Source organism: Elgaria multicarinata, chromosome 8 (assembly GCF_023053635.1).
Source record: "Elgaria multicarinata webbii isolate HBS135686 ecotype San Diego chromosome 8, rElgMul1.1.pri, whole genome shotgun sequence".
Lineage (NCBI taxonomy): Eukaryota > Metazoa > Chordata > Lepidosauria > Squamata > Anguidae > Elgaria > Elgaria multicarinata.
Genome location: NC_086178.1, coordinates 153,009 through 180,343, shown reverse-complemented (window position 1 = coordinate 180,343; position 27,335 = coordinate 153,009). Strand labels below are relative to the sequence as shown.

The window sequence follows — 27,335 nt, the reverse complement described above, 5'->3', positions numbered from 1 at the left end:
ATTTTGGAGAAGTTCAGCTGCCTCCTGACACTGGTTCATCTGACGAGGTTTAGTGCGCAGGACTGGAGGATGAACGTTGTGGGGGATCCCCAGTAGAAGGAGATCAGCCCTTTGCTGAATCTACACAGATGCCTTTGTGAGAGGTCTCACCAGGCCTCCTTATGCAGCTCCCTTCGTCACCGTCGTGGCCTCCCGTGGGATGGTGGTTCTTGCTCTTACTGCTCCCAATCTCCCTGGACTTAGTGCTTCGAGGACAGGTTGCCTCCACGTTGCTGCTAGCCCCAACGGCGCCCCAACTGCAGAGAGAAAGAGGGAGACACTGAGAGGCGCTATTTCCTCTTCTGGCAGGACTGAGAGATCTCTTTGCCGTCACCCTCCGAGCTGCACGGTATCAAGACTGCCCATAGTGGAGTCCACCCAGCCGAGTGTCTCCCCCCCCCCCCCCCCACTACTCAAGGCACCAATACAGGACCAGGAGGTCATCAACTCCTCCTTGAGAGAGGGAGCCTCTCTTGGCCACTTTAAAGGAAGCAGTTATCAGGCCACTCCAGAAAAGGCCTAAAATGCCCCCTGAAGAGGTTCACTATGGGCTGATATCCCCTTCCTGGGCAAGATGCTTGAGCGGGTGGTTGCAGGCCAACTCCAGATACTCTTGAATGAAACGGATCCTGAAGTCTTGAGGACTCTCGCTTTCTGTCTCTTGCTGTTTGACGTGACGTCCACATGAAGCCCCTGGGGAAGGTTTTCCGGAGATACGGACTGAGCTGCCACCAATATGCAGATGGCACCTAGCTCTGTCTCTCCTTTTCATCAAACCCAGGTGAGGCAGCGGAGGCACCACCCAGACCTTAGGTGCGGTCATGGACTGGATGAAGGCCAGTAAACTGAGACTTGATCCAGGCAAGACAGCGGTACTGCCATTGGGTGGCCTGCCTGCCTGGTTAAGTGATGTCCAACCTCTTCTGGAGGGGGTTGCGCTCCCCCCTAAAGGATCAGGTTCGTCATTTGAGGGTGCTGTTGGATCCAGCATTGTCATTAGAGCACAGGTGGTCTTGGTGGCACAGAGCACCTTTCATCAGTCTTGGGGATTTTCTCTCCCTATAACTGCCACCACATATGGGGAAACTTCTCCTTCACTGGACGGTCCCACCTATGGGGTTTCTTATTTATAAGAAATGCTTATATTTATTGTCCTAAGGAACTCTCTGCCACTGTAACTCAGGAGTTTCACCCTTTCCTGCTGCCACCAATTCTGTTAGAATACTTTAAAAATTCCTAGCACCTGGTGTAGTAGGTTTAGGTATGAGATGGGCCCTAACGCTAGAGACAAGTTGAACAATTGAAGAAGTAATTTATTAAAAGGATATTTTGTACCTAAAGGATTACTCATTTTTACTTTGGGGTATTCAAAGGACTGCTTCTTCATGGCAATTCTGTAGGACTCAAGAGACACTGTGGCCGCTATGAGCCTCTTAGGACTTCTTTTACCTCAGGCCAAATTCCCTGAACCTCCAGCCCAGCCAAATACTTTTACCAGCAAGTCCAGCTTCAGGGTGCGGCCTTCTTCCCACACCCAAACTCCTCCAGTTGCATTTCTGGCTAGTTGGAACGTTTATCCAGGTGTTTACTTCCCGCTTAAATGGCCAGATCTCAGGGCCTTCTCCTGGCATGACATGACCGGCTGCTCCTTGCTCCTGCTCTTCACCAGCCGCTTAGGTCTATCTGACAAAGGGAGACTCAAGCTCCCCACTGGCTCTTCGTCCTCCTCAAACGCCACCTCCCGACCCGCAGGCCTCTTCCTCCTCCTCCTCCTGCGCTCTCTGGCTGGACTCCCAACTGCCGTCTGACACACCTGAGCTGTCATTTTTCCACCTGGCTAGAATCTCCAGCCAGCCAGAATTGAATCTACCTGATCCAGGCTCCACCTGACACTATTCAAAGTGATTGTTTCTCTCTCTCCCTTCAGAATGATGCAAAGTAATGACTCCACAGACTTGTAACGAAAGAAGGCCTCAAGCTGACTCATATACATTGTCACCTCCCAGAAGTCACAGGAAATAAACATTGCAGAACAATACAGTTGTATACAGGCATTTCTTCACAATCTGCGTAGGTTGATTATACCAATTATATCCTTAGCTGGACAGAGATAGCCTAGTAGCTGCAGTTGTCCACGCTGTGATAACCTCTCGGCTGGATTACTTACTACAGTGCGTTATACGTGGGGCTGCCTTTGAAGATGGTCTCGAAACTCCACCTGGTCCAAAACAGGGCAGCAAGGTTATTAATAGGGACTGGTCAACGGGATCACACTGTGCCACCTCCCAAAACTTTTCCAGCGTCACTGTTCAGAGCCCTAAAGGGCTTGTGGCCTAGGCTACCTGAAGGATCATCTCCTCCCATATACACCTGCCTGGACGGTAAGATCATCTTCAGCCGTCCTTCTCGGGGAGCCCCTGCCAAAGGAAGTGAGGTGGTAGCTACTAGGAAGAGGGCCTTTTCTGCTGTGGCACCCCAGATGAAGACCTTTTTGTTTTCCCAGACATTTTAGTTTTTCAGTTTCTGTTTTAAATCTGATGCTGAATTTTAAATCTTTGCACTGTTGCTAGCTTCTAGTTGATTATTACTTTTATACTGCAGTTTTAAACTTTTATATTGTATTTTGTCGTGTTATGTTTTATGGTTCTTCATCACGGTCTCTGTGCATCACACATTACGGGATCTGTGCCGAGGCCGTTGTCGGGGAAACTTCAACAGCTGAGGAATGGTTTTGGCGGGAGCCCCTCCCCCACCACCGTACCGCGCGTGCTCCGGGGTTCCCGACCAGGTCCCCAGCTCTCTTTTGACCGCTGCTGGTGCTGCACGTCGGGAGCCTCTCTCCAAGAAAACCTGTTGTTTTCTCAACCACTGAAGTTTTCTTTCTTTCCTTCCTTTGCCCTTTTTTCCTGCTCCTCATTAGTTAAGCAAACAGCATTTTTAATTGTTGTGAACAGCCCAGAGAACATTGGCTATTGGGCAGCATAGAAATGTTATAAAATAAATAAACAAATGACGCACTTACCTGCTGAACTTTTTCCAGGATATGATTTTCCTGAAGGCCCTGGCAACCACTTCGGAATCAATTGGTACCTGCTTCAACACTAGCAATACCACAACCACTTATAACATCCTACCCATCAGTAGCTCCTAAACCCCTGCAGATGGTAGCAAAACCCTCCTCCAGAGTCTGGACATCTGATCAAGGCCACTACCGCCTCAACTCTTCTTCACCTTGGTCCACGGTGGCCTCTATTTCCTCTCCAGAGACCATAACCCTCTCTCTCCCACAGATGACGTTCGGTCTTACGCTGAACAAGTACTTGAGATGGCAACGTCTCTGGGGGTAAAGATGAAAGCCCCTTCCGTTCTTTGCAGGCCAGGTATTCAAACAAATCAAGTCTGACTTAACACCACTGGTAACCATATCAATGTTACTAAAACCTCCATGTAATCAAGGAATTTGGGCGGGGGGATCCACTGTGCCACTAATGTCTTGAAAAATTGATTAGGCATGAGTGGACACCAAGGGGAGGGCATTGGAGTCCATGAACCATAAAATTTACTCCACAGCTGTCCTGGCACTGAGATAACTAACTGTGAGGTCTGGATGATAGCCTACCAGCAATTTCTATGGGAAAAGGTGGCAACTTTATTCGATCGCCTCCAAGAGAACGTCAAAACTATGCAATGATCTTCTAAGCCCCAGCTCACAAACTAGCAGGCCAACAGATCAATACATCACATGAAATATTGGACCACATCTAAAAGATGACCCACAAAATCGGAATGGGGTCCCAATCCTCATCCACCATCACTAATCATCCCCATTCTTATTGGAACCACCAGGGTACAAATAAGCAGCCCTCAGAATTAGCCTTGAGTAGGGGATCAAAGACTTACGTCTGAGATCTAGAAAACACTTCCAGAGCAAGTATCGTCAACCCACCACACACAGACCAGTCAAAATGTCATCTTTGACTTGGGCCATGGGGTTTCAACATTGACCCTTGTTTTTTTCAACTGACTCAGACCCTTCCTACCAATATGGGAGTCGGTCACAACCAATTTGTGGGTGCTCTCAATTATCCAGAATGGCTACATCATTGAGTTTGACTGGACTCAACACGGGGATCTTTTGCACCACCCATCTGACACCCACACTCTTGGAATAAATCGCTACACTTGTAGACAAAGGAGCTATACAAAAGATCTCCTCTTGCCAAGAGCTCACCAGTTCTTCCCACCGCCGCTGATATTAAACCATACCCCAAAAAGATGGAGACCTTGACCCCATACTCAACCTAAGGCATCAATCGCTGTATCAGGACCCCAAAATTCTGGATGACCACCTTACCTTCTATCCTCTCTCTACTCCATTTGGAAGACTGTCTCATAGCACTAGACCTGAGCAACACCTGCTTGCATATGACCATTCATCCGGCCTCCCATCCCTTCCTCTTCTTCGCCGTGGGACCCAAGTACTTCTCCCTTTTGGCCAAGCCACGACTCTTTGTGAAATGCAGGGCTGTAGTGGCAGCACAGCGAAGTCTACGAGGGAGTCTCTGCCTTCCCCTACATAGCTCTGACTGGCTCTTCGTTTCCCCCTTGGCATTGCCCAACACCACATCTATTTTAAGTTCTACCAATAGAAGCCCCAATACAACATCTTCAGATCTGGCAAACCAAAATTGAAAGCAATTGTCTTTAAAAAGTAACCCTCATACTCCAGAACTGTTAAGATGCAGCCCATTAACTGAGGGAGGTTGGGGAGTCCCCAATCTTAAACTTTATTATGAAGCATATCAACTTAAGACACCTGTTATTTTTTATGAATGACTCACAAGAAAAGCAGTGGGTACAAATAGAAAGATCTTTATTTAAACAGCCAGATCCACAGATTATACCCTTTATTTAAAAAAAGATACCAAAAATGCCTTGAAAAACCAAAATACACTCCTTAAAGCACCATTGGCGATATAGAAATACAGGAAAGTCTCATGCCTGGAATTTCACCAATGAGACGTCTTCATGGCCGTCCCCAACTTCAAAGGAATGACAGACCCATAAATAAATAAATAAGCAAGCATTAAAAGAGGCAAAAATTGGATCTGGTGCAAGCTCATATTAGAGCCAACGCTATGATGGTCGTGACAAGGAAGAAATCTTCCTTTGTGGCATTGCAGCCTCTGCTTAGCGTCATCCAGCAGAGCTTCCCGCCATGGTGAAAGGCCCTTCACAGTGGGGCTACGGTGGGGAAACGATACGAGAAAGCCAAAAGGGAGGCACCCAAACGGAAAGAAATGCAAAAAGAGAGTGTATTTCCAAAGGTGCCCTCTCATTCCCATTGTCCAATCCCGGGGAAGCAGTGGAAGTGATAAACCCGTGTCTGGAGTCAGTTCAGGAGTGAACTGATAATTGCAATACTTGCAGGGAAGACTTTGAAGTAGCTGGGGTGTTGTGTTATTTTGCTCCCTCCCTCCCTCCTGATTTCTCTCTCTCTCTCTCTCTCTCTCTCTCTCTCTCTCAAGATACCACCCGACCAAAACGAGACTATGAGGTGGATGGGCGGGATTACCACTTTGTGACGTCCCGGGAACAAATGGAGAAAGATATTCAGGATCACAGGTTCATTGAAGCTGGGCAGTACAACAATCACCTGTATGGGACGAGCGTTCAGTCCGTGCGGGAGGTAGCCGAGAAGGTAAGTCGCCCGCCCCACTTCCAAAAGGGGGCTTCTGTGGGACTTGGGAGGGCTCCAGGGCATTTCCTGACCCAGCTTCCCTTTCCCCAGCATTAATTTATCTGGCAGTAGTGAAACAGACCCACAGCAGCAGGGAGGCCCTTCGGGCGAGGCCTCCTCGCTTAGACCTTCAGTGTTGCCAGAGCACCCCACGTACAAGGTTTCATACCGCCTAAACTCACCTTTGGGAGGGTAATGGTTTCCGTTTTACCGGGCATAAAGCAAAGTTGGTTTATTAAAAACATGCATACATGATATCCTGAGAAGCAAACTACTTAAATGAAATCTTGTAAACGGCCCAGAAAGCTTTGGCTATGGGGCGGTATAGAAACGTAGGTGATGGTGCTGGTGCTGGTGACGTGAGCTGGAGAGGACTACTAGGCCGAGTCACCGCAGTTGGGGAGCCACGCTCCGAGGGTGGTGCTCCTCACCCAGTAGAGGGAGGTCTCGCGTGGGGCGCTGCAGGCCGCCTCAGGCCTGGGCCCTGCGCTCCTCCACATTTTCACTCGTGCCATCACGCTAACCCATGATGGGTGGGCTATCATAAACCTCATGATGTCTTATTTGGCCAGAATAACCCATTCTGATAACCACAGTCTGCAGACTGGGTTATTTAATCCATCGTGGGTTATCATGTTGCATAGCGGTCACGGCGGGTTGTTTTGGCTGGCTGCAGGGCTGTGCGGCAAGAGCGGTCAAAACAGCTGCTGCCGCTCGCTCTGCTCTACCTTGGCTTACTGCTCAGGACCACATTAAATCAACCAGGGCAGCAGGGCGGGGCAGGCAGGCAGGCTGTAAGGTCTGGCCCTGATCCTGCAAACCTCCAAGGTGTTACAGGCATCTCCCGCTTTTTGGCTCACCTGGCATTTTCGCTGCTTTCACAGTTATCGCTGGGTTTTTATAGTGCATCCGGTGCCTCCTTAATAGAGGAGGCTGTCTGTGAAGATTGGTCCCAATCCTGCAAACCCCCATCTCCCCCTTTGGGGGCTCCTCTAGAGTAAGGAGGTTGGTGGTGGATCTGGTGCCTCCCAACTAGGGGAGTCTGTGTAGAGTTTGGCCCCAATTCTGCAAACGCCCAAGAATTTCTAGCCACGGCCCCTTTGGGGGGCACTTGGGATTTTCCCTTGTTGGTGAGTTATTGAGCACGGGGTTGATGGTGGATCGGGTGCCTCCTGACTGGGCGAGGCTGTGTATTTATTTATTTATTTGTTTGTTTCATTTCGTTTCTATACCGCCCAATAGCCGGAGCTCTCTGGGCGGTGTATGACGTTTTGTCCCAATTCTGCAAGCTTCCAGCACTTCAGAGGTAAAACAGCGCCGCTGCTCAGGCAGGAAGACTGCAGCAGGACGGGGTGGGAGGGGGGGTGAGTCAGATTACACACAGTGGCTTAATAAGTAGCTACTCACAGTACCTTATTGGCAAAACCTAGGAGGAAAGCTGGAAGGAACTGGGTCTGTTTAGCCTTGAGCAGAGAAGACCGAGGGGCGAGGAGAGGACAGCCCTCTTCACATGCCTCAGGGGCTGCCGCTCAGAGGAGGGTCGCATCCTGTTCCCTGCCCTCCAAGATTGTGGGACCCAAATAAGAGGCTTCAGTTGCAGGAAGGCAGATTTTGGTTGAACTTCAGGAAAACTTCCTCACGGCCAGAAGAGCCATTGCAGGGTCTGCACGGCAGGTGCCTGGGCTGGGTGTCCTGCTCTGACCTGAGTCCTGATTCTTTTGTAAGCAAATGCAGTTGTCAATTTAGCAGGCAAATGGTCAAGCGCAGTTTTACCAAACGTCCAAAGCCAGGAGATCAGTCAAGTAAGAACCCAGGTCCAAAAGCAGAGTCCGGTAGCAGTCCAGGAGATCCAAACCCATGGCAAGGTCAGGGAGAAAGCAGGAAACAGAGACTCAGAGTTGAAGTTCAGACATTGTTTCCAGCAACTCTCAAGTTCCTAGAGGGAGGGCTGATCTATTAGAGCTACTAGAGTCCTCCCAGGCCTCAGCTGCATCATGTTAGAGGCTCGTCAGTTTTCCTCCTCAGAAGGAGAGCCAGACTCATGAGTAGTCCTCTTCACTAAGCGAGCACTGCTGTGCCCGGCCACCGTCCTATCATGGATCTTAAGGTGCGGGTGTTTGCTGGGGCTTGGTGCTGGCCCTGCGTCCTCCCCTGCCTCAGAAGCTGAGCTCTCTGCCTCTTCAGGAGGCAGATTTGAAGGCCTCGTGCCTGGGGGACCCAGACTGTCTTGACTCCTGACGGGGTCTTCTGAGGGGCCGACAGGCTTTGCAGGTTCCGGCTCCTCCTCTGAAGATGACTCCAGTGGCGGCATGACACTGGGAAGGAGTGAAGTCTTGGTGAAGGAGCCTTCCTTGCTGCGGGGTTGCTCTCAGGCCCCGTTCCATGCAAGAATCGCATCCGTCTTGCAGTAGGAAACGAGGGCTGCACCGCCAGCGGAGCCCAGAATGGCGGCTGCGTGTCTAAAGCCCTCCGTTTTATGTTGTTGTGTGCAGCGAGTGACAGAAATTTCCGGGATGCATCCATAATATTCCCAGCCTCATCCTGGCCCCCGACTAAGTACTCTTTAGGAATTCCCACATAGGCCAGTGGCCACAACTGTGATTTGACTTCTTAAGTCCCTCGGTTTTCCCCTTAATATCTATATTATTACAAGCTGGTCGCATAGTACTTAACAAAGAGCAGAATTCAAGCTCAGCATATTTTAACAATGAGGTATTATTTTTACCAAAATTCCCAGCTCTGATTCAGGGGTATAATATATTTATTTAATATCCTTGTCAGCACTGCTGCACAACAGATTTTGTTAAGTTCCCAAAACAGGATACATCTGAGTTCTCTTCCTCTGCATCCTGGTCTTTGAGTGAGCTTATCATAGAATGATAGAATTGTGGAGTTGTGGAGTTGGAAGGGACCAGAAGAATCATCTAGTCCAACCCTCTGCAATGTGCAGGAAAACCCATTAAACCATCCGTGAGAGGTGGCTGCCCAGCCTCTTCTTAGAAACCTCCAGAGATGGAGAACCCACAACTTCCGTAGGGAGACTGTTCCGCTATTGTACAGATCTTACCGTCAGGAAGTTTTTTCCTTATATTTAATCAGAATCAAGGTAGCTGTAACTTGTACCCATTATCCCAGGTCCTAATTTCTGTGGCCATGGAAAATAGTTCTTGACCATCTTCCCTGTGGCAGCCTTTCGCGTACTGAACACGGCTCACATGTCTCCCCTCAGCCTTCTTTTCTCCAGACTGAACATCCCCAGTTCCTTCAGCCTGTCCTCACAGGGCAGGTCCTCAAGTCCCCGCGTCATCTTCATTGCCCTCCTCTGAACCTGTTCTAACCTGCCGATGGCCTTCTGGGAATGTGGTGCCCAGAATCGAACACAGTACTCTCTGAGTGCTGAGTAGAGAGGAATCAGGACTTCACGCGTCTTTCATACAGCCGCTTCTAAGGCAGCCCAGAACTGCCTTCGCCCTTCTAGTGGCCATCTTGCACTGGTGACCAAATCCTTCTCCAAGCCACGAATCCCCCCATCTTGTATGTCTGCCCTACATTTTTCCTCCCTAAATGTAATACCTTACATTTCTCCCTGTTAAAGGACACTGCTTTTTTCACTTCGTTGTGTGAGTTTTGTGCAATGAAGTGAAAGAGCAAATCAACAAGGCCAGGCTGGTGTCCAGAAATAATTGACTAGAGGACAGAGCTAGGAGAGGAGATGACAGAACACCCCCTGTTCTGCTCCCAGCAAAAATCTCACCAACATATCAGTGATCTACCCCGCCCCCCCCAAATGACACTTCCTCTCGTAGGGCTGGGTGGTAGGTCTGGCAGTGTGAAAGCCACGTGCGTGCAAGAGGCTTTAGCCTTCCCCTCTGTCGGCGCCCCCAAAGCTGCCTAACCCCCAAGCCCCAGCCTGTGCACGCCCCTGCCCCACCCCTTGCCAACAGCCAGTTCTGCCCTGGGACAGCTAACCTGAAAGAGCCACTCACAAGCCGTGCCAGGCCCTGGAACCAAGCCCCAAGCGCCAGGCGCAGACCCAGCGGCCGCCCTCGATCCCAGCTCCCCCCCCCCCCCCCGTGCCTGTTCAGCCAGTGCCGTTGCAGGACTTCGCCGCGTCCCTCGCAGCATCAGAGGTTCAGCGTTCACCTGCTCTTCTTCCCATGTGATAGGCAGCCCCATGGGCCAGGAATGCATTCCCCATAGAGCAAGCAGGCCAGTCCCTAGGCAAGAGAATAAACGGACACAAATCTGACATGGGGACGGATAACGTTCAGGAACCGTTGAGGAACAAAGGGAGGGAGGGAGGGAGGGAGGGGAGGACCCAGCCTGAACCTGCAGAATGGCCGTTTGTCAGGACTTCCAATCCAGTCACCTCAGACCTGAATCAAAATAACAGATTTTTATCCCACTACAGGTGTTAATTAGCTCGCCGGCACCAATGGGTATATTTTATTTTATTTATTTATTTCCCCTCTGCCTTTCTACCAAGAAGCTGGCACTCAAGGCCATAAACAGCATTCCTTTGGGAACGGTGTTTGTATCAGGGTGACGTGCCACGTCTCTGATGGCGGGGGCTCCGGTCCACAAAAGGGTGCCGCCGTGGGCACACCAGTCCTGGAGGCACACGACACTCGTCGGTGTTTTAAACTGCCTGCAAAGTAAAAGGCGGACAACAGGCTCCCTGCGGGCCAAGTGTGGGGTGCAGCGTGGGGGCTGGGCTGGGCTGGGCTGGGCTTCCTTTGGGGAGAGACCCCTCGTGTGCCTCCCTCCAACCTGGCTTGAAAGTCAGGTGGGTGGGCAGCAACCGTGCCTTGCTCTAGGGAGAGTGTGCAGGCCGTGTCCGGACCTGGGCAGAGTGGAGAGGTTCCCTTAACACGAGCCGCAAGGAAGGGGAGCGGTGGCAAACCAGCGGGCGGGGAGTCCTGTGGCCCTTGGTTTGCTCCTGTGCAGGCTGTTGACTGTCCCCACAAAGCCCTCTCCCCCCACCCCAAACCCACACGTCCTTCGCTTGTCTGCCGCTCGCCTTGGAGGAAGCAGTGCTGCGCTGGAGGGCGTTTGCCAGGATGGGCCTCATCCAAAGCTGGAGGAAGTTAGCTTTTGCAAATCTCGGCTCTCCTGCCTCAGCACAAGACCCGTGCTCAGGCGGAGCCCTTGCTGCAGCGCTGGGCCTCCCCACGCAGGCGCCCTTCGAGGGCTCAGCGGCCCATCAGGCGCTCCTCCGCCCCGCGCTCACCGCTTCCTTTCCCCTCTCTGTGCCAGGGAAAGCACTGCATCCTCGACGTCTCTGGGAATGCCATCAAGAGGCTCCAAATAGCCCAGCTGCACCCGATCGCCATCTTCATCAAACCCAAGTCGGTGGAAAACATCATGTGAGTGCAGCCGGGCGGCCTTCCGTGCTCCCCAACCCCCCCACCCCCCGCGTGCCTCTTGATGCCGGCGGAGCTGCTCTGGGCGGCCTCCTCCCAGGAAGCCCGCGGCCTTCTCCCACGGGGCGTTTGGCTAGGGCTGGGGGTTTGCCAGGGCCCAGAAGGGAATCCGCGTCCGCCCGTTCCCGGAGTCAAATAAGTGATACGTGCTAAACGAAACGTACGCCTATTTTGCAGAACTGCCCACATCATCTTCAGAGATCTTGTCTTTGGCCAGATGACAGGTCACGGCTCATCGTGGGCTACCTGACCCGCGACGAGGCCATGGCACCCACTGGCACCAGCTAGCTTGCGCAGCTGCTGCTCAGGGTCGCCATGCCATGCGAACGTGGCAAGCGTTAAACGCCCTTGCGTAACCCACGCTTGCCAGGTTTGCACGACACCGCAACCCTTGGACAGGGGTTGCCTGTTCAACACGGCAGCCGCACACACCCCACGGCCCGCCATGACTGAAATAACCCACGGCGGGCTGCCATGTCCTGCAAACGGCCCCATAGAGTGGGGGATGGCCCCGTATGGAAGTGGCCTGTGGGGGAGAGGGGCAGCTAGCCTTTATAGCCCCCTCCTGAGCCGGGGGGAGGCATCCTTGCCCAGTTGCTGCTCTGGCACCTCGCCGGCCACATGGGTTCACATGCTCCCAGCGGTTTCCCCACTGCCTGAGGGCTGGAAGTTGCCCTCAGGCAAGAAATGAACATTCCCACATCGGTCACAGCTGCCTGCCTGCCTGACCACTGTGGCCACCCACTGCCTGGCCCTCCGTGTCTTTGCCTGGGTTGTGATGCTGATGGCTGCATAACGTCTGCCATTTCAGGGAAATGAATAAGCGATTAACGGATGAGCAAGCTCGGAAGACGTTTGAGAGGGCCATGAAGCTGGAGCAGGAATTTGCTGAGCATTTCACAGGTTGGTGGCAGCCCACAGCACCCCAGGTGCCGCCGTCCTTGATACAGTGGCCAGGGAGTGCCATTCTCCTGGGGAGGAGCGCCATCCCGTTCGTGTGGGTCCACAGCTACCTGCAGGCGAGCTCCTGGGGTCCCTTCTGCTGTTGCCACCAAAATCCGAGTCAAAGGAAATGTCCCTGCGGTGCTTTGCCCAGCCTCTCTTTTGCGACCGATAACTGGGGCAGCTTTCCAGGCCCGGTTGTACGGGCGTAGACGTTAAGGTCAGGTGATACGAGCGGCTTGTGGATCCTTAACTGCAGTGGGCCGCACGCGGGAGGGACAGCAGGTGGAGCACTGGTCAGAAGTCTTGGGGGGGAGGTGACCGTGACCCCCAGCGCCCTCCATGCTGCAGCCTCTGTGGCAAGCCCCACTTCAGAGCCCGTTGCGCTCGTTGTGTCATGGGACGTTGCAAGACAACGGGAGCCCCGCTGGGGCGGGGAATGGCTTGGCCTCGGTGTTCTGGGAGCGGGGAAAGGGGACGAGAGGCACGGGCGCCCTGCGGAAGGGATGGCCCGGGCCCTCAGGATCGGTCTCGGTCTCTCCCCTGCAGCCATCGTGCAAGGCGACACGTTGGAAGAGATCTACGACCAGGTCAAACAAGTGATTGAGGAGCACTCCGGCCCCTTCATCTGGGCACCGGCCAAGGAGAAGCTGTGACGCCCCGCCCCCCCTCCGGCCGTCCTGCACGCAGCGCTGGATCCACTCTGCCTCCAACAGGGCTTCCCTCCTCCCCCTGGCGGCAGCTTTTCCCTGGAGCTGCGTCCGCGGCACCCTGTGGCCACGGGAGCATTTCGCACTCAGCGCCCCGGTTTGGCTTACGCCGTTTTGGTCTTGCGAGCTGCCGGTGGGCCGCCGTTTTCTCAAGGATCGGGGCCGGGGGTGGGCAGTGGCTGGTTCCGCTCTTATGGCTAGGAAATGGGGAATTACGTGGTAAACTCCTTAATGTTTAAGGGAAAGTATCCTTCAGAGATTTTGAGAAAACAAAGCTTTATATACATCCTTTTAAAGATTTCCTAACAACCTGAAAGAAAAGTGGTCTTAATGATGTCAATTGTGAGCATTTTTGCACGCTTAACTTTACTAGCATGGTTTGATCCAAGGGGGAAAATGGGTTCGTGGTTTAGTTTCATAGTTTTCTGTTCTTGGCAGCAAATAAATTTTACAGGCAGTTCAATAAGAAACTTTTTCAAATGTCCAAGATAATGTCTGCTTAATTGGCATTATTTCACAAGGGAAAACTTGTTTTCATAATTTCAGAAGAATATTCTTTATAGTCTATTTTTTCATTTTTTGCTGATGCCGTTACTTGGGGCGAAAATATCTCCTGTTTTTAAACTAAGCACATACAAGACTATTTGGAATGTCTTACAGATATCGTTGATAGATAACAAATATGACGTTTTCAAATCCAAATATTGTTTAGGTGCTTTAAAAGTTTGTACTTCACCTACGAATGATGGTTTTTTGGGGAAAATATTCTGAAAGATTATTATCATTATTATGGTCATAAGAGTCTGAAAATATAAATATGTTCTTAGAGGTCAGATTTTAATGAATATTTTACCCACAATAACTGCCTATTTTGTTATAATAAAACATATTATATACATATACATATATAAATATATATATTAAACTTTCTTTAACTAAAGTCTAACTGTGGGGATTATTTTCGTGCCGTGGCTGTACACACAAACATCATGTGCTCTTCTTCTTTGAGGAGCCCCGAGAGCACAACCTTCCGGCCAGAGTTCGAGGCCGCTGGGGCCCGGGGGGGGGGGGGGGGGGGGCTGCGGTTGCTGCCGCCTAGTTCTGGGCAAGTTCTCCGCTTCTGGAGCCTTGTTTTTGCCCCTCTAAGAGGTGCATCTTAGCAGGAAGGGCAAAGGGCTCTTCCTCCTCCTCCTCCTCCTGTACGGAGGTGGGGTCAGGTCTCCAAGTCGGTAATTTCCGTTTCCATGGCCCATTCATCAGACACATCTCAAGCAACCTGGGTGCAGTTTCACAAACCTCTTGGCTTTCATTTGTAAAGAACCTTCATCCATGGCCATCCAGTTCCTCAGAAAGAGAACCGCTAAAAACATTGCACAACCTACTTATTGAGAGAGAAATAATTGAGAGAATTGAGGAATTGGGGCTTTTAGCCATTGCAATGGATGGCAAAAGACAGAAAGAGCATGAGATGGAGGCTCTTCGCAGCCGGCCTGGGAGGTGGAGGCGTTCATTGTAGTGCCAGGGGCATGTGAGTGCCGACATCTGACCCAAAATGGGCCCAGTTTTGGGGGGGCTTCTGGAGCCAGCTCTGCTCCTGAGCTCCCTCCCAGGTGGCAGCCGTGGCGAGGAGCGCTTAGGCGGGTGCGGGCAGAGGAGGTGTCTTTGTCCAGTTGAGAATGGAGGACTGCAGTGCGCTTCAGAAGGCCCCTGCCAGGAGGTTGACCAGAGAACGCAAGCAGGCGTGTGTGACTCCCGCCTTGCAGCATTGCCGGCTTCCCATCTGCTTCTGGGCCCGAATCGAAGTGCTGGTAACTCCCTTTCAAGTCCTAATGTGTTTGGGCGAGGGGACCGGAAGGGCTGCTCTTCCTATACCCCTGTGCTGCATTCTTGGTTGAATTCTTGTTCAGCTGGCTCTGTGTGCAGTCCACGCGTTGGTCTCGTGACAATGCTGACAATAGGACGTGGCCCAACTTGCCTTCTTATGCATCCACTTAAAGTGGCATCATTTCTGCTCCACTTGCACCCTGCTTCCATGCCCACTTTACAGGGAAGGCTGGGCATGCGTCCCTTCTGTTATTCCGCTGCTCTGCCATAACTCCCAGGTGTACCACACAGAAGGCACAGACCTGGGCTTCCGCTGAGGCCAGGTTGGTGTGCGTTTGTTGCCAAGTGGGCCGTCCACCTCGCCGTGAGGGATTTCTCAGTTAAGCCACTAGGTGGTACTAAGCGCTGAGCAGCTCCATCCCCTCCTCCTCCTCCTCCTCCTGGCCCAGGCGTTTGATCGGCTGGGGGCAGCTCTTGAAGGCAGTCATTAACTTTCTTGGCAGACACAGACTTCCTTCCCCGATGAAGGTGAGGACAGAGGCACGGCCTGTTTGCCAGCACCAAGGCCCAGCCCACTTTCCAGCAGGGAGGGAGGGTCCAGGGAAGCACAGCCGGACTGGGGGCCTCCGAAGAGCCACATTGCTTCATCGTGAGGACCGGAGTGGAAGCCAAACCTGCCCGCGGCCCCTGCCATGACGAGCGCAGCGTGCCTCCGGGCGCTCCTGCTCTGCTCTCAGATCGGTAGGGAAAGTGCTTGGGCTAAGGCTTCTTGCAGAGCTCGGAGACCAGGACTGGGCCCAAAAGATCCTTGGAGGCATTTTGGTCCTGGCCACTCCTTGGGAGGGGAGGGGTTCCTTGACTCTTGATGTGGCCACGCATTGCTAGAGGATAGTGGGGGGGGCACCCTTGAAACCCCATCAGTTACATTACAGTGGGTCCTAGCAGGAGAGCCCTCTGGCCAATACACCGGCCAGGCTCAGGCTAAGCCAGGCATTCATTTGATAGCAATACCACCCATCTCTTCCACCCACCGACCCCAAAGACTGCTGTGAGCCTCCTCGTGAGGCAGCAGCCTGATCCAGCTCTCTAGCAGAGCACCCTTGGCCTTTGCTCTAAGAAGCAACAGCCGTTCTCTCCCTGGGATCGTGGCTCCAGCGTGGTGGTTAGACGTGGAGTGGAGCATGTCCAAAGAGCAGCTGCAGCTGGTGCTCTGTACTTTGGCTTCCAGGCTGGCTTGTTAGTTTCAGATCCACGCTTTCAGGAGAGGCGGGAACGACAGCAACGCTCCATCTCTCTTTGGGAGGCAGGCAGGGGAGCCAAAATGGCCAGAATGCCCCACGTCTGACTGGGCGACATAATCTGTTGTTGCTGGCAGGCCCACAGCTGGGCAGATGCTGGCGGGACGGCAAGAGATTGGGCTCCAGCTTCCTCGCCTGGCTTTTGGCCGGCAAGCAGAGCCCGGTGCGGAATCCTTCAGCTGGGCTCCAGGCACCAAGACCGAAACACCAGCTGTGCCCAGAGAAGCGGAGGGAGGGGGCTGGTCCAGGTGGTCCCTTGCTGGTCCTGCATCCGTTGAAATGCCGCTGCCCGTTGTACCGACTTGAACAGAAGCCGCTCACGGCGAGAGCAACCGGATCAGGCTGAGGGGCAGCTGTGTGTTGAGTTCATAGGGTCGCTGAATAGGACACCCTTTGATATGGGATAGACATTGCCAGCTGTGGCTAGCCAGGGGCCTTGAGGTGCAAGCCGCAGCAAGTGGTGACCAGGCCCTGATCCTGGGCTCGCCTGCTGCTGCGTCTGCCGGCTGGCTGGCAGCTCCTAACCACCTCTGTGTGCATGTGCTCTTTCCAGCCTTCAGCCTGAGCCTCCTACGCTGGTGCGCCATCTCTGACCTGGAGCTTGCCAAGTGCAGCGATATGAGCAAAGCGTTCTCCCGGGCCAGCATTCTCCCCGAGTTGGCTTGTGTGAACGGCGGCTCGGCTGTCGATTGCATCTCGATGATCAACGTAAGTCTGAGCGGCTTGTGCCTGGGCAAGAGATGCAGCTGGCTTTCCGCTCTGCTTTGGAGGGCACCCCTGGCTGCCTCTTCTCTCCACTCACCCTTCCTTCGGATCTTTTAGCAGTGGGGCTGGGTCAGGGGGGCAAGCGAACCTCAGGGCTGTTGCCCTCCTCTTCTGCCTGTGGGCTTCTCATCGGGGTTTCCGGCTGCACGGGGAGGAAACAGGAAGGCTGCTCAGCCAGATGGACCTTTGGCCTGATCCAGCAGGGCAGCACTTCTGTTCTTACTTGGTTGCATGTGTCACTGTGTTCACTGCGGCCTGCTCACGAGTAAATATGTTTAGGGTTGCAGCTTAAGTGTATCTTGCAATTATCAGTCAATTAAAGAAACCAGCAGAATGAGCGAGAGACGTTGCAGCCTCCAATGGATTCCTTACATCCCACCTCGCCCCAAAACGAGGGGGCATCATTAGCACGTTGCACGAGTAATGCCTGAGCTCTTGTGCGTCATCTCTGCTTTCCAGTTCTGGAGCAGAGGATGCTGCTGAAGGCGCAGACGAAGGACAAAGCATCAGTGTGTGGTGCCAGCCGAGAGGCGCAGCCGCTTCTGTGAGCAGAGCGGAGGCAGCGTTTGGCTGCTGTGGCCCGCAGGGAGAGGCTGAACGCCTTGGGCTGTCCCAGGCCGGCCTCTGCAGCTGGAGAGGCGCTTTGTGTGGGCTGGGGAGGGGTGGGCTTTTGAAGCCTTCCACTACGTCAGGCTTTTCCTAGGTAGCAGGCGCCTTGGGAACATGAGCCAGCCAACTCCTAATGAAAAAGTGTATGTGTGCACACTCACAGAATGGCCTGACTTGGGGCTTCCACTGAGAAATAGCTTCAAGTCCCTGCTCAGTAGCAGTCGCCAGCTGAAACGAAGTGTGCATGTATTGCTCTTCCTTAGAATCATAGAATAGCAGAGTTGGAAGGGGCCTACAAGGCCATCGAGTCCAACCCCCTGCTCAATGCAGGAATCCACCCTAAAGCATCCCTGGCAGAGGGTTGTCCAGCTGCCTCTTGAAGGCCCCTAGGGTGGGAGAGCCCACCACCTCCCTAGGTTCCATTGTCGTACTGCTCTAACAGTCAGGAAGGTTTTCCTGATGTCCAGCCGGAATCTCGCTTCCTGTCACGAGCCCGTTATTCTGTGTTCATTCTGTTGTTTTCAGCCCAGCACTCCAGCCTATCAAAATCACTTTGAAGTTTGTTTCTGTCTTCCAGGGTATTAGCTATCCCACCCAATTTTGTGTCATCTGCAAACTTGATAAGCGTTCCCTGCACCTCCTAGTCCAAATCATTAATAAAAATGTTGAAGAGCACTGGGCCCAGGACTGAGCCCTGCGGCACCCCACTCGTTACCTCCCCACAGTTTGAGAAGGTACCATTGATAAGTACTCTTTGAGTCTGATTCTGTAGTCAACTGTGAATCCACCTAATAGTTGTTCCATCTAGCCCACTTTTAGCTAGTTTGTTAATCAGAATATCATGGGGCACTTTGTCAAAAGCTTTGTTGAAGTCAAGATTTATTTATTTATTTATTTATTTATTATATTTTTGTACCGCCCAATAGCCAAAGAGCTCTGGGAGGTTCACAAAAATTAAAACCAGAAAGAGCATAACCCAACAATCGAAAAACACAAATACAAAATACAATATAAAAAGCACAACCAGGATAAAACCACACAGAAAAAATTGATATAGGTTAAAATATGGAATTAAAACAGCAAAGTTTAAATTTAAGTTAAATTAGGTGTTAAAATACTGAGAAAATAAAAGGTCTTCAGCTGGCAATGGAAGGAGTACACTGTATGTCCACAGCATTCCTACAGTCCACAAGGGAGGTTAGCTGATCAAAAAATGAGATCAGGGCAGGATCTACACTACTGCTTTAAAGCGCATTATAACAGTTATAAAGCGCTTTAACTGTTTTAAAGCGCTATAAAACTGTTATAAAGCACTTTAAAGCAGTAGTGTAGATCCGGCCCAGATTAGTCTGACAGGATTTGTTCTTGACAAATCCATGTTGGCTTCTAGTAATCACTGCATTGTTTTCAAGGTGCTTACAGATTGACTTCTTTGTAATCTGCTCCAAAATATTCCCAGGGATGGATGTCAGACTGACTGCTTCGTAGTTCCCAGATTCCTCCTTTTTGCCCCTTTTGAATGTAGGGACAACGTTTGCCCTCCTCCAGTCGTCCGGCACTTCACCTGTCTTCCATGACTTCACAAAGATAATAGACAGTGGTTCTGAGAGTTCTTCTGCTAGCTCCTTCATTATTCTAGGATGCAGTTCATCAGGCCCTGGAGATTCAAAGAATTTAGGTGTTCCTTGACTATTTGTTTATTTGTAATTGTAGTCCCCCATCACTAATACATCACACTTCCTTGAAACACTGGCAATTTGTTTCTCAAAAGTTTCATCCTCCTCTTCTCCTTGATTGGGTGGTCGGTAGTAGACTCTGATTATCATGTGCTTTTTATTCCTCGCCCCATTTATTTTAATTCATATGCTCTCGATGGGGCTCCCTGTCTCATCCGCCTGTATTTCTGTGCAGGGACAGGTATTTTTAACATGCAGTGCAACTCTGCCTCCCTTTCAATTTCTTCTGTTCTTTTTGAACAAGTTATATCCTTCAATTGCTATATTCCAGACTTGGGAGTCATCCCACCAAGTTTCAGTTATACCTATCAAGTCGTATTTGCCTTTATGTAATAAGAGTTCAAGTTCGTTCTGTTTGTTTCCCATGCTCTGGGCATTAGTATATAGACATCGAAGACCATGTGCTTTATAGTCTGGCTTTGTTCCTACATTGTTGTGGACACTATTTTTGGGCACTATTGGAACTGTTCTCTGTACTGTGGTGCATGGGCCTTCATCCATTGTTGCCTTGAAGTTTACATCTCCCGCCCCCGTAAGATTCAATTTAAAGCCCTCCTGATCCAGTTCTTCATGCTGTGGACAAACACATTCTTTCCAGCCCTTGTGAGGTGCAACCCATCCCTTGCCAGCAGCATCTTCCAAGTAGTGTAGCCTGTGGTCCCAGAATCCAAAACTCTCATGTTGGCACCACCACCACCTCCTCCTCCTTTTGATTCTGGTTCATTCGATAAATAAATCAAGAAAATACAACTATCTGGCTTGGATCTGGAGTAGACCTATTGAAACCAACAGGATTAATTCAGTCATGACTCACGTATGTCCCATAGATTTCCGTGGGTCTGCTCTAGATACAACTAAGTCTGGATCCAATCTTATATTTTTAATTATGTTACCCAACTTTGTGTTCCACTGAGTGGGACCCTGTCCCTCAAAGAACAGCTGACAACAATAATTAATAACAGTGATAAAATAATAATCATAATTTAATAACTTCATTAAACCTGCTTAAAAACAACAGCAGAAAAAAACAAGATACAGTATCGACTCCAAAATGCATAAGGGAAAACACCATCACCTTTTCTGCATAGTAATAGAAGGTGAAATCACAGCTTTAACCTGCCACAGGAGGGTCAATGGAACGAAAGAGGGCCAGGTCAGCCATCCCTACCTCCATTTCTGGGTGGTCCACCCACCCGTCGCCCAAAGGGCATTGAGACGGGGGAAGAGTCTGTATGTGACACCCAAGTGCTGGGAGCAGAGCCCAAGCATCTTTTTGGGGTGGGGAGTGGGGAGGACAGTGCAAGCTGGTAACATGGGCCCCCTCCCTCAGGCATACCACAATCCACACAGTTTCATGGGCCAGGAAAGAAAGGTTTCTGCTTTAATTTTGAAATTAGTTTTTATTTATTTATTTATTTATTTTATTGCATTTGTATACCGCCCCATAGCCGAAGCTCTCCGGGTTGTTCACATAAGATAAAAACACTTAAAAACAATATACAGAAATTAAAAACCACAAAAGCATACATTATACACATACATTTAAAACCACTATAACAGCTTTTTGTAAAAAAAAAAACTATGAGTCTAAAAAACAGACACAGGCTCATTACATATTGCTAAATGCCTGGGAGATTTTCTGCATTTCTGAAATTACAGTATGGCCCAAATTGGAGTTTTTCCATGATAACCCCACCCCCAAACACTCCTCATTTTTCCTATTTTTGTATCCAGCCTGAAGAAGAGTTCTGCAAAGCTTGCTAGCTATTTTGTCACTTTGGGGTTTGTTCTATTTTGGTTTTATTCCAGGTGAATCAACATAGTTGCAAACATTGTTATGAATGGACCCATTGACGTTTAAAGTGTTTTCTTTGCTTGTTTCTCTGGCTTCTTCCATTGCAAAATCCTGTCTTCTCTGCCAGAAGTCAGCTTGTCTTGCAAGCTAAACAAAATAGCCAGGCAGTGCAGCTGTTCTTGCCCCGTTGCAGAACAGTGGCAGTTTGGGCGAAGGCTCCCTTTGCTGAACCTTCTTTCCGCTTCCGCCATTGGCGCTGTGCAAGAAAGCCGTCTAGCCATCGGCACGCTTCCCTAAGGAGTAGTTCCACTTGTGTTGTTGTTGTTGTTGTTTGTAATTGCCTCACCTAATAAGGTGACTGGGGTTAGTTCATGCGCTTTTCCAACCATAGGCTGAAGGAGCATCTCCTGCTGTATTTGCCTACCTGGATGCTAAGGTCACCATCTGGGGCCCTGCTCCTGAACGAGGCAAGGCGGGGGCCTGCGAGAGAGGCAACCTCAAACTTGCTGCCTTCAGTTCGAGCATGACGAGAGAGGGAGAAACGTGACTCCTGCCCAACTTTCTCCACCCCGTGCGTAGTTCTGTACACCTCTATCATGTCTCCCTTTACTCACTTTTTCTCTAAGCTAAGCATTCCTTCTCGTAGCGGAGTTGCTCCAGCACCAGGGTCATTTTAGTTGCCCTTTCCTGCCCCTCCGCCAACTGCCAAGGGTCCCCTGCCCTGCCCCCACCTGCTCTCCCACGGGAGTGCAGAGGGGCACGCCTGGCTGCCACCCAACACAGCAGGCTTGCAGGGAGTGACTGGCAGTTGGATGGCGGTGGTCTCCTTTCATCCAGCCACTGGGGGGCATTTTCAGCCTGCCACAGCTGCGCTACCTCGGGGGTACGTTGCTTGTGTGCATGGTGAGCATGAGAAGAAGGCGCTTCGCTTAGGGTGACCCTATTTTGGAAACCAAAAAGGAGGACAACATGGTCGCCCCCAAGGGGGCGTGTCCAGTACCAAGGGGCCGTGCCCACCCGAACATAGCCTTGGTCACATGTCTGATTTTACAGCACACATTTAAGACAAATCTGTTCTACATAACATCTTAATGTTAAAATCACTGAAATAAAGAACAAGTGAGAGATTCAATGTATCCGAAATTAACTTCACTCACTCCTACTTTTGTAGGTTTTGCTGTACTTTGAAGCTTTTGCTATGCTTTGTGTGATACATTCTCTCCTTCCCTCAAATATCTTTTCTGACTGTGTCTTCACTCATTGCAAGCTGCTGTTGTTGTTAACAGGGTTTGCTACTGGCCGGCCGGATGGCTGGCTTTTTTTAATTTCAATTTTTTTAAAAAAGCTTGTGTATAATTGTCACAAGTTTCTCTACTCTAACATTAGGGTGGGTGTTGTGGCAGTTTACCTAAAGACTGGAGATCCCCTTAATGCCAAGGGCTGAAACTGCTCAATATGCAAAACCCCAAAGAGGAGGTTTGACAACTTGAGTTTGAAGGATATGGCTCCAGCAGTTTTAGTGCTGGAGCCATTGAGAATGTCCTTTTTCTTTAACGTTTTTGCAAACGTAAGTTTCCCCAACGCAATATGAACGGCCCTTGGTCCTCCTAAGGATGTGTCTTTTGCACCTTTTGAAGATCCTCCCCTGCGCTTTGGTTCTGAACCTGGGAAGATGTCCTAGGAGGATTTTCCAGGGGAGGTTCTGCTGGGCCTGCATAGCTATAAAAGACAGCCCTGATCTGTAAGGAAGGCACTTGCTCAGCTGAGCAAGTGAGAGGCAACTCATTGATCCTTTAGAAAACCAGGGTCAGAGCAGGAGGGACGGGACTGGCCTGTAGCCGCCATGGTTACTGCAGTCCCTAAAAGGTGGGGCATGTGACATTCCTCTCTTCACTCAGAGCTCAGGAGATGCCGTCTCCTTCCCCGCTCCCTGCCCATCCCTAGGAAGTGGAGCTTGGTGTTCTCTTTTTCCTTCCCTCCCCATTGTCTTAATGCAGACGTCTGTGCCCTGCATGCTCAGTGTTTGCTGGACTCTGCCCTGCGGGAAGCAGCCAGGGAGAGGCACTTCTTGGGGCAAAGCAGGGTGCTTGACTTGCCAACCCCGGGTGTCCGGCACACCTGCCGCCCCGTCTCCCTATCTCTTCTTGATAGGGAGAGCAAAGTGCAGCCCAGTTTCCACTGGGTGGAGGAGAGCAGGAGGGCCCAGGTGCAAAGCGCCCTCCTCCTCCTCCTCCTCCTCCTCTGGCCCTGCCTGCTCAGCAGCTCTGTGGTGGTCTTCCTCTGAGTGCGCCAGATCCTGCCCACACCAGCCCACAGCCCATAGTGGTTTGCCCTGCAACTTCACCCACTCCACCCGGATCCACCCACGGGAGCAGAGCCGCTTCCTTTCGCATCCAGGACTCTGCATTTTAGTCCAGGAATCCAGAGAGCTCAAGCAAGTCATGAGTCCCAGAGTTGGGAAGGAGCAGCGAGCGGCAGCCAGTTGCTGTCAGGAGGCTGAGCAGGGACGGCCTGCCCCACTTGGCCTGGAGGATCCCCTCAGACACATGCACACACACCCCACAATCCCATCCATTGCTGCGCCATGAGTCCAGTACTGGTGGGAGTGCCATCCCTTGGCAGCGAGGACAGGCATGGGCGTTCCTTTGCTCCTGTTCTGAGGGCGAGGTTGCCACCCTGGTTAAGGAGTCGTGGCCTTCTCTGGCTGAGGTGGGGCTCGGTAGCATCTGTGCCACCAGGAAGGCTGCAGTACTGGGGCTTCCCTGCGGCCTCCACACCACCACCCATACCCCGTCCGAGTGCGCTTCCTGTGCGCACTTAAAAAGTCTTCTGGCGCAATGGTGTGCCTGCTCAGGCAGCCTGCATGGCTGGCTGGGGCACGCTCCCTCAGCCCTTCCCCTCTCCTCTTTGGAATTTTCTGCAGGTGTCTTACATAGGGACACATCCTATGTGCCATCAGCCACTTCCACACTTTCTGAAAGGGCTGCTCTTGTGCAAATATTCCTGCACCTATTCATCTTAAACTTGGCAGCCTTGGTCCCTTCAGAAGCGGAAATTAAACCTGCAAAATGGATGAAAAAATAAAGTTGTTAGCTGTTCCCTTACAAAAACATAAATAAAATAAAGCACAACAACCACTGCACTATTTGTCTCAAATTTGGCAGGTATAATCTTCTTATAAGGGGCTGCAATGCCTACACATTTCATCCAATTATGTCAAACCGAAAAAAAGATCACAGCTGTTTGTTGACATCCAAAGATAATCGATGTGAGGCAGGATTCTTTGGTATTATGAACTGACATTCGGATTGGGAGCCAAGCCAATTCGAGCAGTTTTCTCAATCACCAAATCAGGGTCTGAACCAAATCTCGTGGTCAGTGCACACACGCACGCACACGCATGCACACACACCCCTGACAAATGCCCTCCTCTTTCACATACAGGCCAGCTTGGCGGATGCGGTGGCTGTAGATGGTGGCATCGTTTACCAGGCTGGGAAGGAATTCCGTCTGAAGCCAGTGGTGGCCGAAGATTATGGCCAAGGTAAGGGGGAGCGTGGCCATGGCTGACTCCTTTTTTGGGCAGGGCCCCATCTCTGTGCCCTTGGCCTGCTACCGTGGCTTCGCTCCAGCCAAGAGGGAAACAGGAAGCCAGGTGCCCCAGGCCAGCAGTACCTATCATGCATCAGCACCGCCATCTTTACGGTGCTCCGCCTCACCAAGCCAGGGTGACACGTTTGCTGATGTTCCCATTTCCCCTATGGTATGAAAAGAGAGACTGGCTCTGGTGCTGTGTAGGATAAAAAGTCTTTTATGGTATTGTCAAAAAATAAGATTTTTATTTAAAAGGTTGAAAAAGCTCAAAGTTTCGGATGCCAAGATCCTTCATTAGGAGCTACAATCAAAATATAATACAAACACCATATAAATATACAGAACAACACCCATACTGCCCTGGTTTAAACCAAGGGTTAGGGTTCTACAACTGTGTTGGATAAGTCCAGTTGATCACCCGGATGTTCCCGAGTCCCTTGCTTGCAGCCACTCCTCCTCCTTCCTGGCCAGGGGCATCGTCGCCACCCGTGAGCCCCTAAGCCACCATTCATTGCTCCCATTCCCTGTTGGTTCAATGAGGTTTGAAATAGGACAACCTGAGAGTTCACCCCCATCTTTTGGGATGGAAAGTTTTTCCCCATTGTGCCAAGCACATCATTTTGCAGCTAAGGCTTTCTTGCCATCTCCTTTGGACAGTGAAGAGTTTGGACCTCGGTACAAAGCCCTGCTTAGCCCCAATCCTAGCGGGTGGCTTTTGGCAGATATTGGGTAGTCCCTTCACCTCCAGTTTGCTGTTGGGAAAATGTCCTCTTCGGGGGACAGTGGGCAGACCTGCCTTGGACTTCAGAGCAAGTGTGACTGGGGAAGTTTCCCCACTGGCCTTCCGAAAAAGCCCTCTTATGCTTGCCTTGCCTCTGTCGTGTGGTGCCCAATGCCCTGTCCCTGGAGGCCCATGGTGCTCTGTCCCCTTGAGATGTTCTCCTGAGGCGTGCTATTGCCACGTCCTGCAGAATCTCTTATCATAGAATCATAGAATAGCAGAGTTGGAAGGGGCCTACAAGGCCATCAAGTCCAACCCCTGCTCAATGCAGGAATCCACCCTAAAGCACCCTCTTTTTGGAGCTCGCTCTGCCATGGCTGAGGATGCTGTGCCTGGCCTGGGCAGATGCAGACTGTGGGAATCATTCCTTGCAAGGAAGCAAAATCTGGTAAATCAGGAAGAGGACACTCAGTCCTAGGATTCCATCTTAACATAAGAACATCAGAAGAGCCCTGCTGCTGAATCAGGCCAAAGGTCCATCTAGTCCAGCCCTCTGTTCACACAGTGGCCAACTAGCTGTCAACCAGGGACTCACAAGCAGGACACGGTGCAACAGCACTCTCCCACCCATGGTCCCCAGCAACTAGTGTATACAGCCTCACTGCCTTTGATACTGGAGATATCTGGGAGCTTTAAACTGCACCCCCCAACCACCACCACCACATCTGACTGCAGCTGTTGAAAATTACCCCTGCTGGCAGAACCACCTTGGCTTTGTCCATGTGGGGCATGGCTCTGCTCTTTCCCAAGGCACTGTGGCAATCCCAGCAGCTGCAGAAGCAAGAGAGTTCTTTTCTTTCTTAGGAAAAGAATTGGTAGCAGGTTTTTTTGTTTTTTGTTTAATTATACTGCCCAACAGCCTAGGCTCTCTGGACAGTTTACAACTAAAACCATAAAATCCAGGTTAAAACTTTAAAATCACATAAAACCAGAATAAATTACAGTCCAGGGAAGGCTTGTTTAAAAAGATGTGTTTTTAGGAAGCATTTAAATGTTACTACATTTTCCGCCTCCTGAACTGCAGAAGGGAGGTTTTTCCAGAGGGTGGGGGCCACTACAGAGAAGGGCCGCGGTCGAGGTTCTTCATGGTGACATTCTCTTCGTGTTGGGATGACGAGCAGGGCCTCCGCTGACGAGTGTAAATGTTGCCTGGGTGTCTATAAGGGAAGGGGGTCTGCCAGGTATCCTGGTCCCAAGTTGGGGCAGGGAGGCCACGCATGATTATTTACTTATTTATTGGTTGAAGTTCTGCCCCACCTTCCACCACAAATGGTGTTTGAGGGCCACACATCCACGTGGACTGAAATTGGCTGGGTTGGGAATTAGTGGGTCTCTTCCATTGGAACTCCTGCCTGCCCGGACCTTGGCCTCGCAGTCAGGCAGTTCTCGCCTCTCCCTGTGCAGATGTTGGCACTTCCTACTACGCCGTGGCTGTTGTGAGAGCACATTCCACCTTGACCATCAACAGCTTGAAGGGGGCCAAGTCGTGTCACACAGGCATCAACAGGACGGCAGGCTGGAACGTCCCCATCGGCTTCCTACTGGACAGCGGCCGGATGGCCGTGATGGGCTGTGACGTCGCTCGAGGTGAGGCCTGGCTGAGGCTGCATCGCTGCGGCTCCTTGGCGGCCACCATGAGCCATGACACGCGACCTGGCTGGGCTTCGGCTGTGGCCCTGAGCTGGGCCATTGCATCTGGGTCTCTCAGCCGGAAGCAGGGCACCCTCCTTTGGGGCGGGTCTCTGTCTAGCTGACTGGTTTCCCCCCCCCCTGAATGATGGGGAGCTGTGTGGAGTTTGGGTTGTGGGCCAGCGAGTGCTCAGCCTGTCCTTCCCTTTCAGCTGTGGGGGGCTACTTCAATGGCAGCTGCGTGCCAGGAGCTCCCAGGAGCCCCGCCCTCGAGTCCCTCTGCCGGCTCTGCAAGGGAAATGAAACCGGGCAAGGAAAATGTGAGCCGAGTCCCAGTGAAGAGTATTCTGACTACCTGGGCGCCTTAAGGTAACCCCTTCTCTGCCCCCTTCCTTGGAAGTCTAGCTGATGGTGCCCTCCCGCCCGCCCCAGGCCTTTGCCAGTCTCATT

General features: G+C 51.4%; 2 protein-coding genes across 13 annotated transcripts in view; both read left to right on the top strand.

Annotated features, from left to right (window-relative positions):
- DLG1 (discs large MAGUK scaffold protein 1) overlaps positions 1-13,794 on the top strand; it is a 147,705-nt gene extending 133,911 nt beyond the window's left edge. For all 12 annotated transcript variants that reach the window (XM_063131689.1, XM_063131686.1, XM_063131692.1 and 9 more), the window contains 4 exons: positions 5,568-5,740; positions 11,036-11,145; positions 12,014-12,105; positions 12,694-13,794. In XM_063131689.1, coding sequence (XP_062987759.1) covers positions 5,568-5,740; positions 11,036-11,145; positions 12,014-12,105; positions 12,694-12,800 — 482 coding nt within the window. In that variant the 3' untranslated portion in view covers positions 12,801-13,794. The remainder of the gene's footprint in view (positions 1-5,567; positions 5,741-11,035; positions 11,146-12,013; positions 12,106-12,693) is intronic.
- A 736-nt stretch (positions 13,795-14,530) lies between these two features.
- The window catches only part of MELTF (melanotransferrin), a 30,976-nt gene continuing 18,171 nt past the window's right edge, over positions 14,531-27,335 (top strand). Inside the window, exons 1-7 of the mRNA XM_063131713.1 lie at positions 14,531-14,662; positions 15,265-15,419; positions 16,054-16,139; positions 16,530-16,684; positions 24,326-24,425; positions 26,661-26,843; positions 27,098-27,254. Coding sequence (XP_062987783.1) covers positions 14,531-14,662; positions 15,265-15,419; positions 16,054-16,139; positions 16,530-16,684; positions 24,326-24,425; positions 26,661-26,843; positions 27,098-27,254 — 968 coding nt within the window. The remainder of the gene's footprint in view (positions 14,663-15,264; positions 15,420-16,053; positions 16,140-16,529; positions 16,685-24,325; positions 24,426-26,660; positions 26,844-27,097; positions 27,255-27,335) is intronic.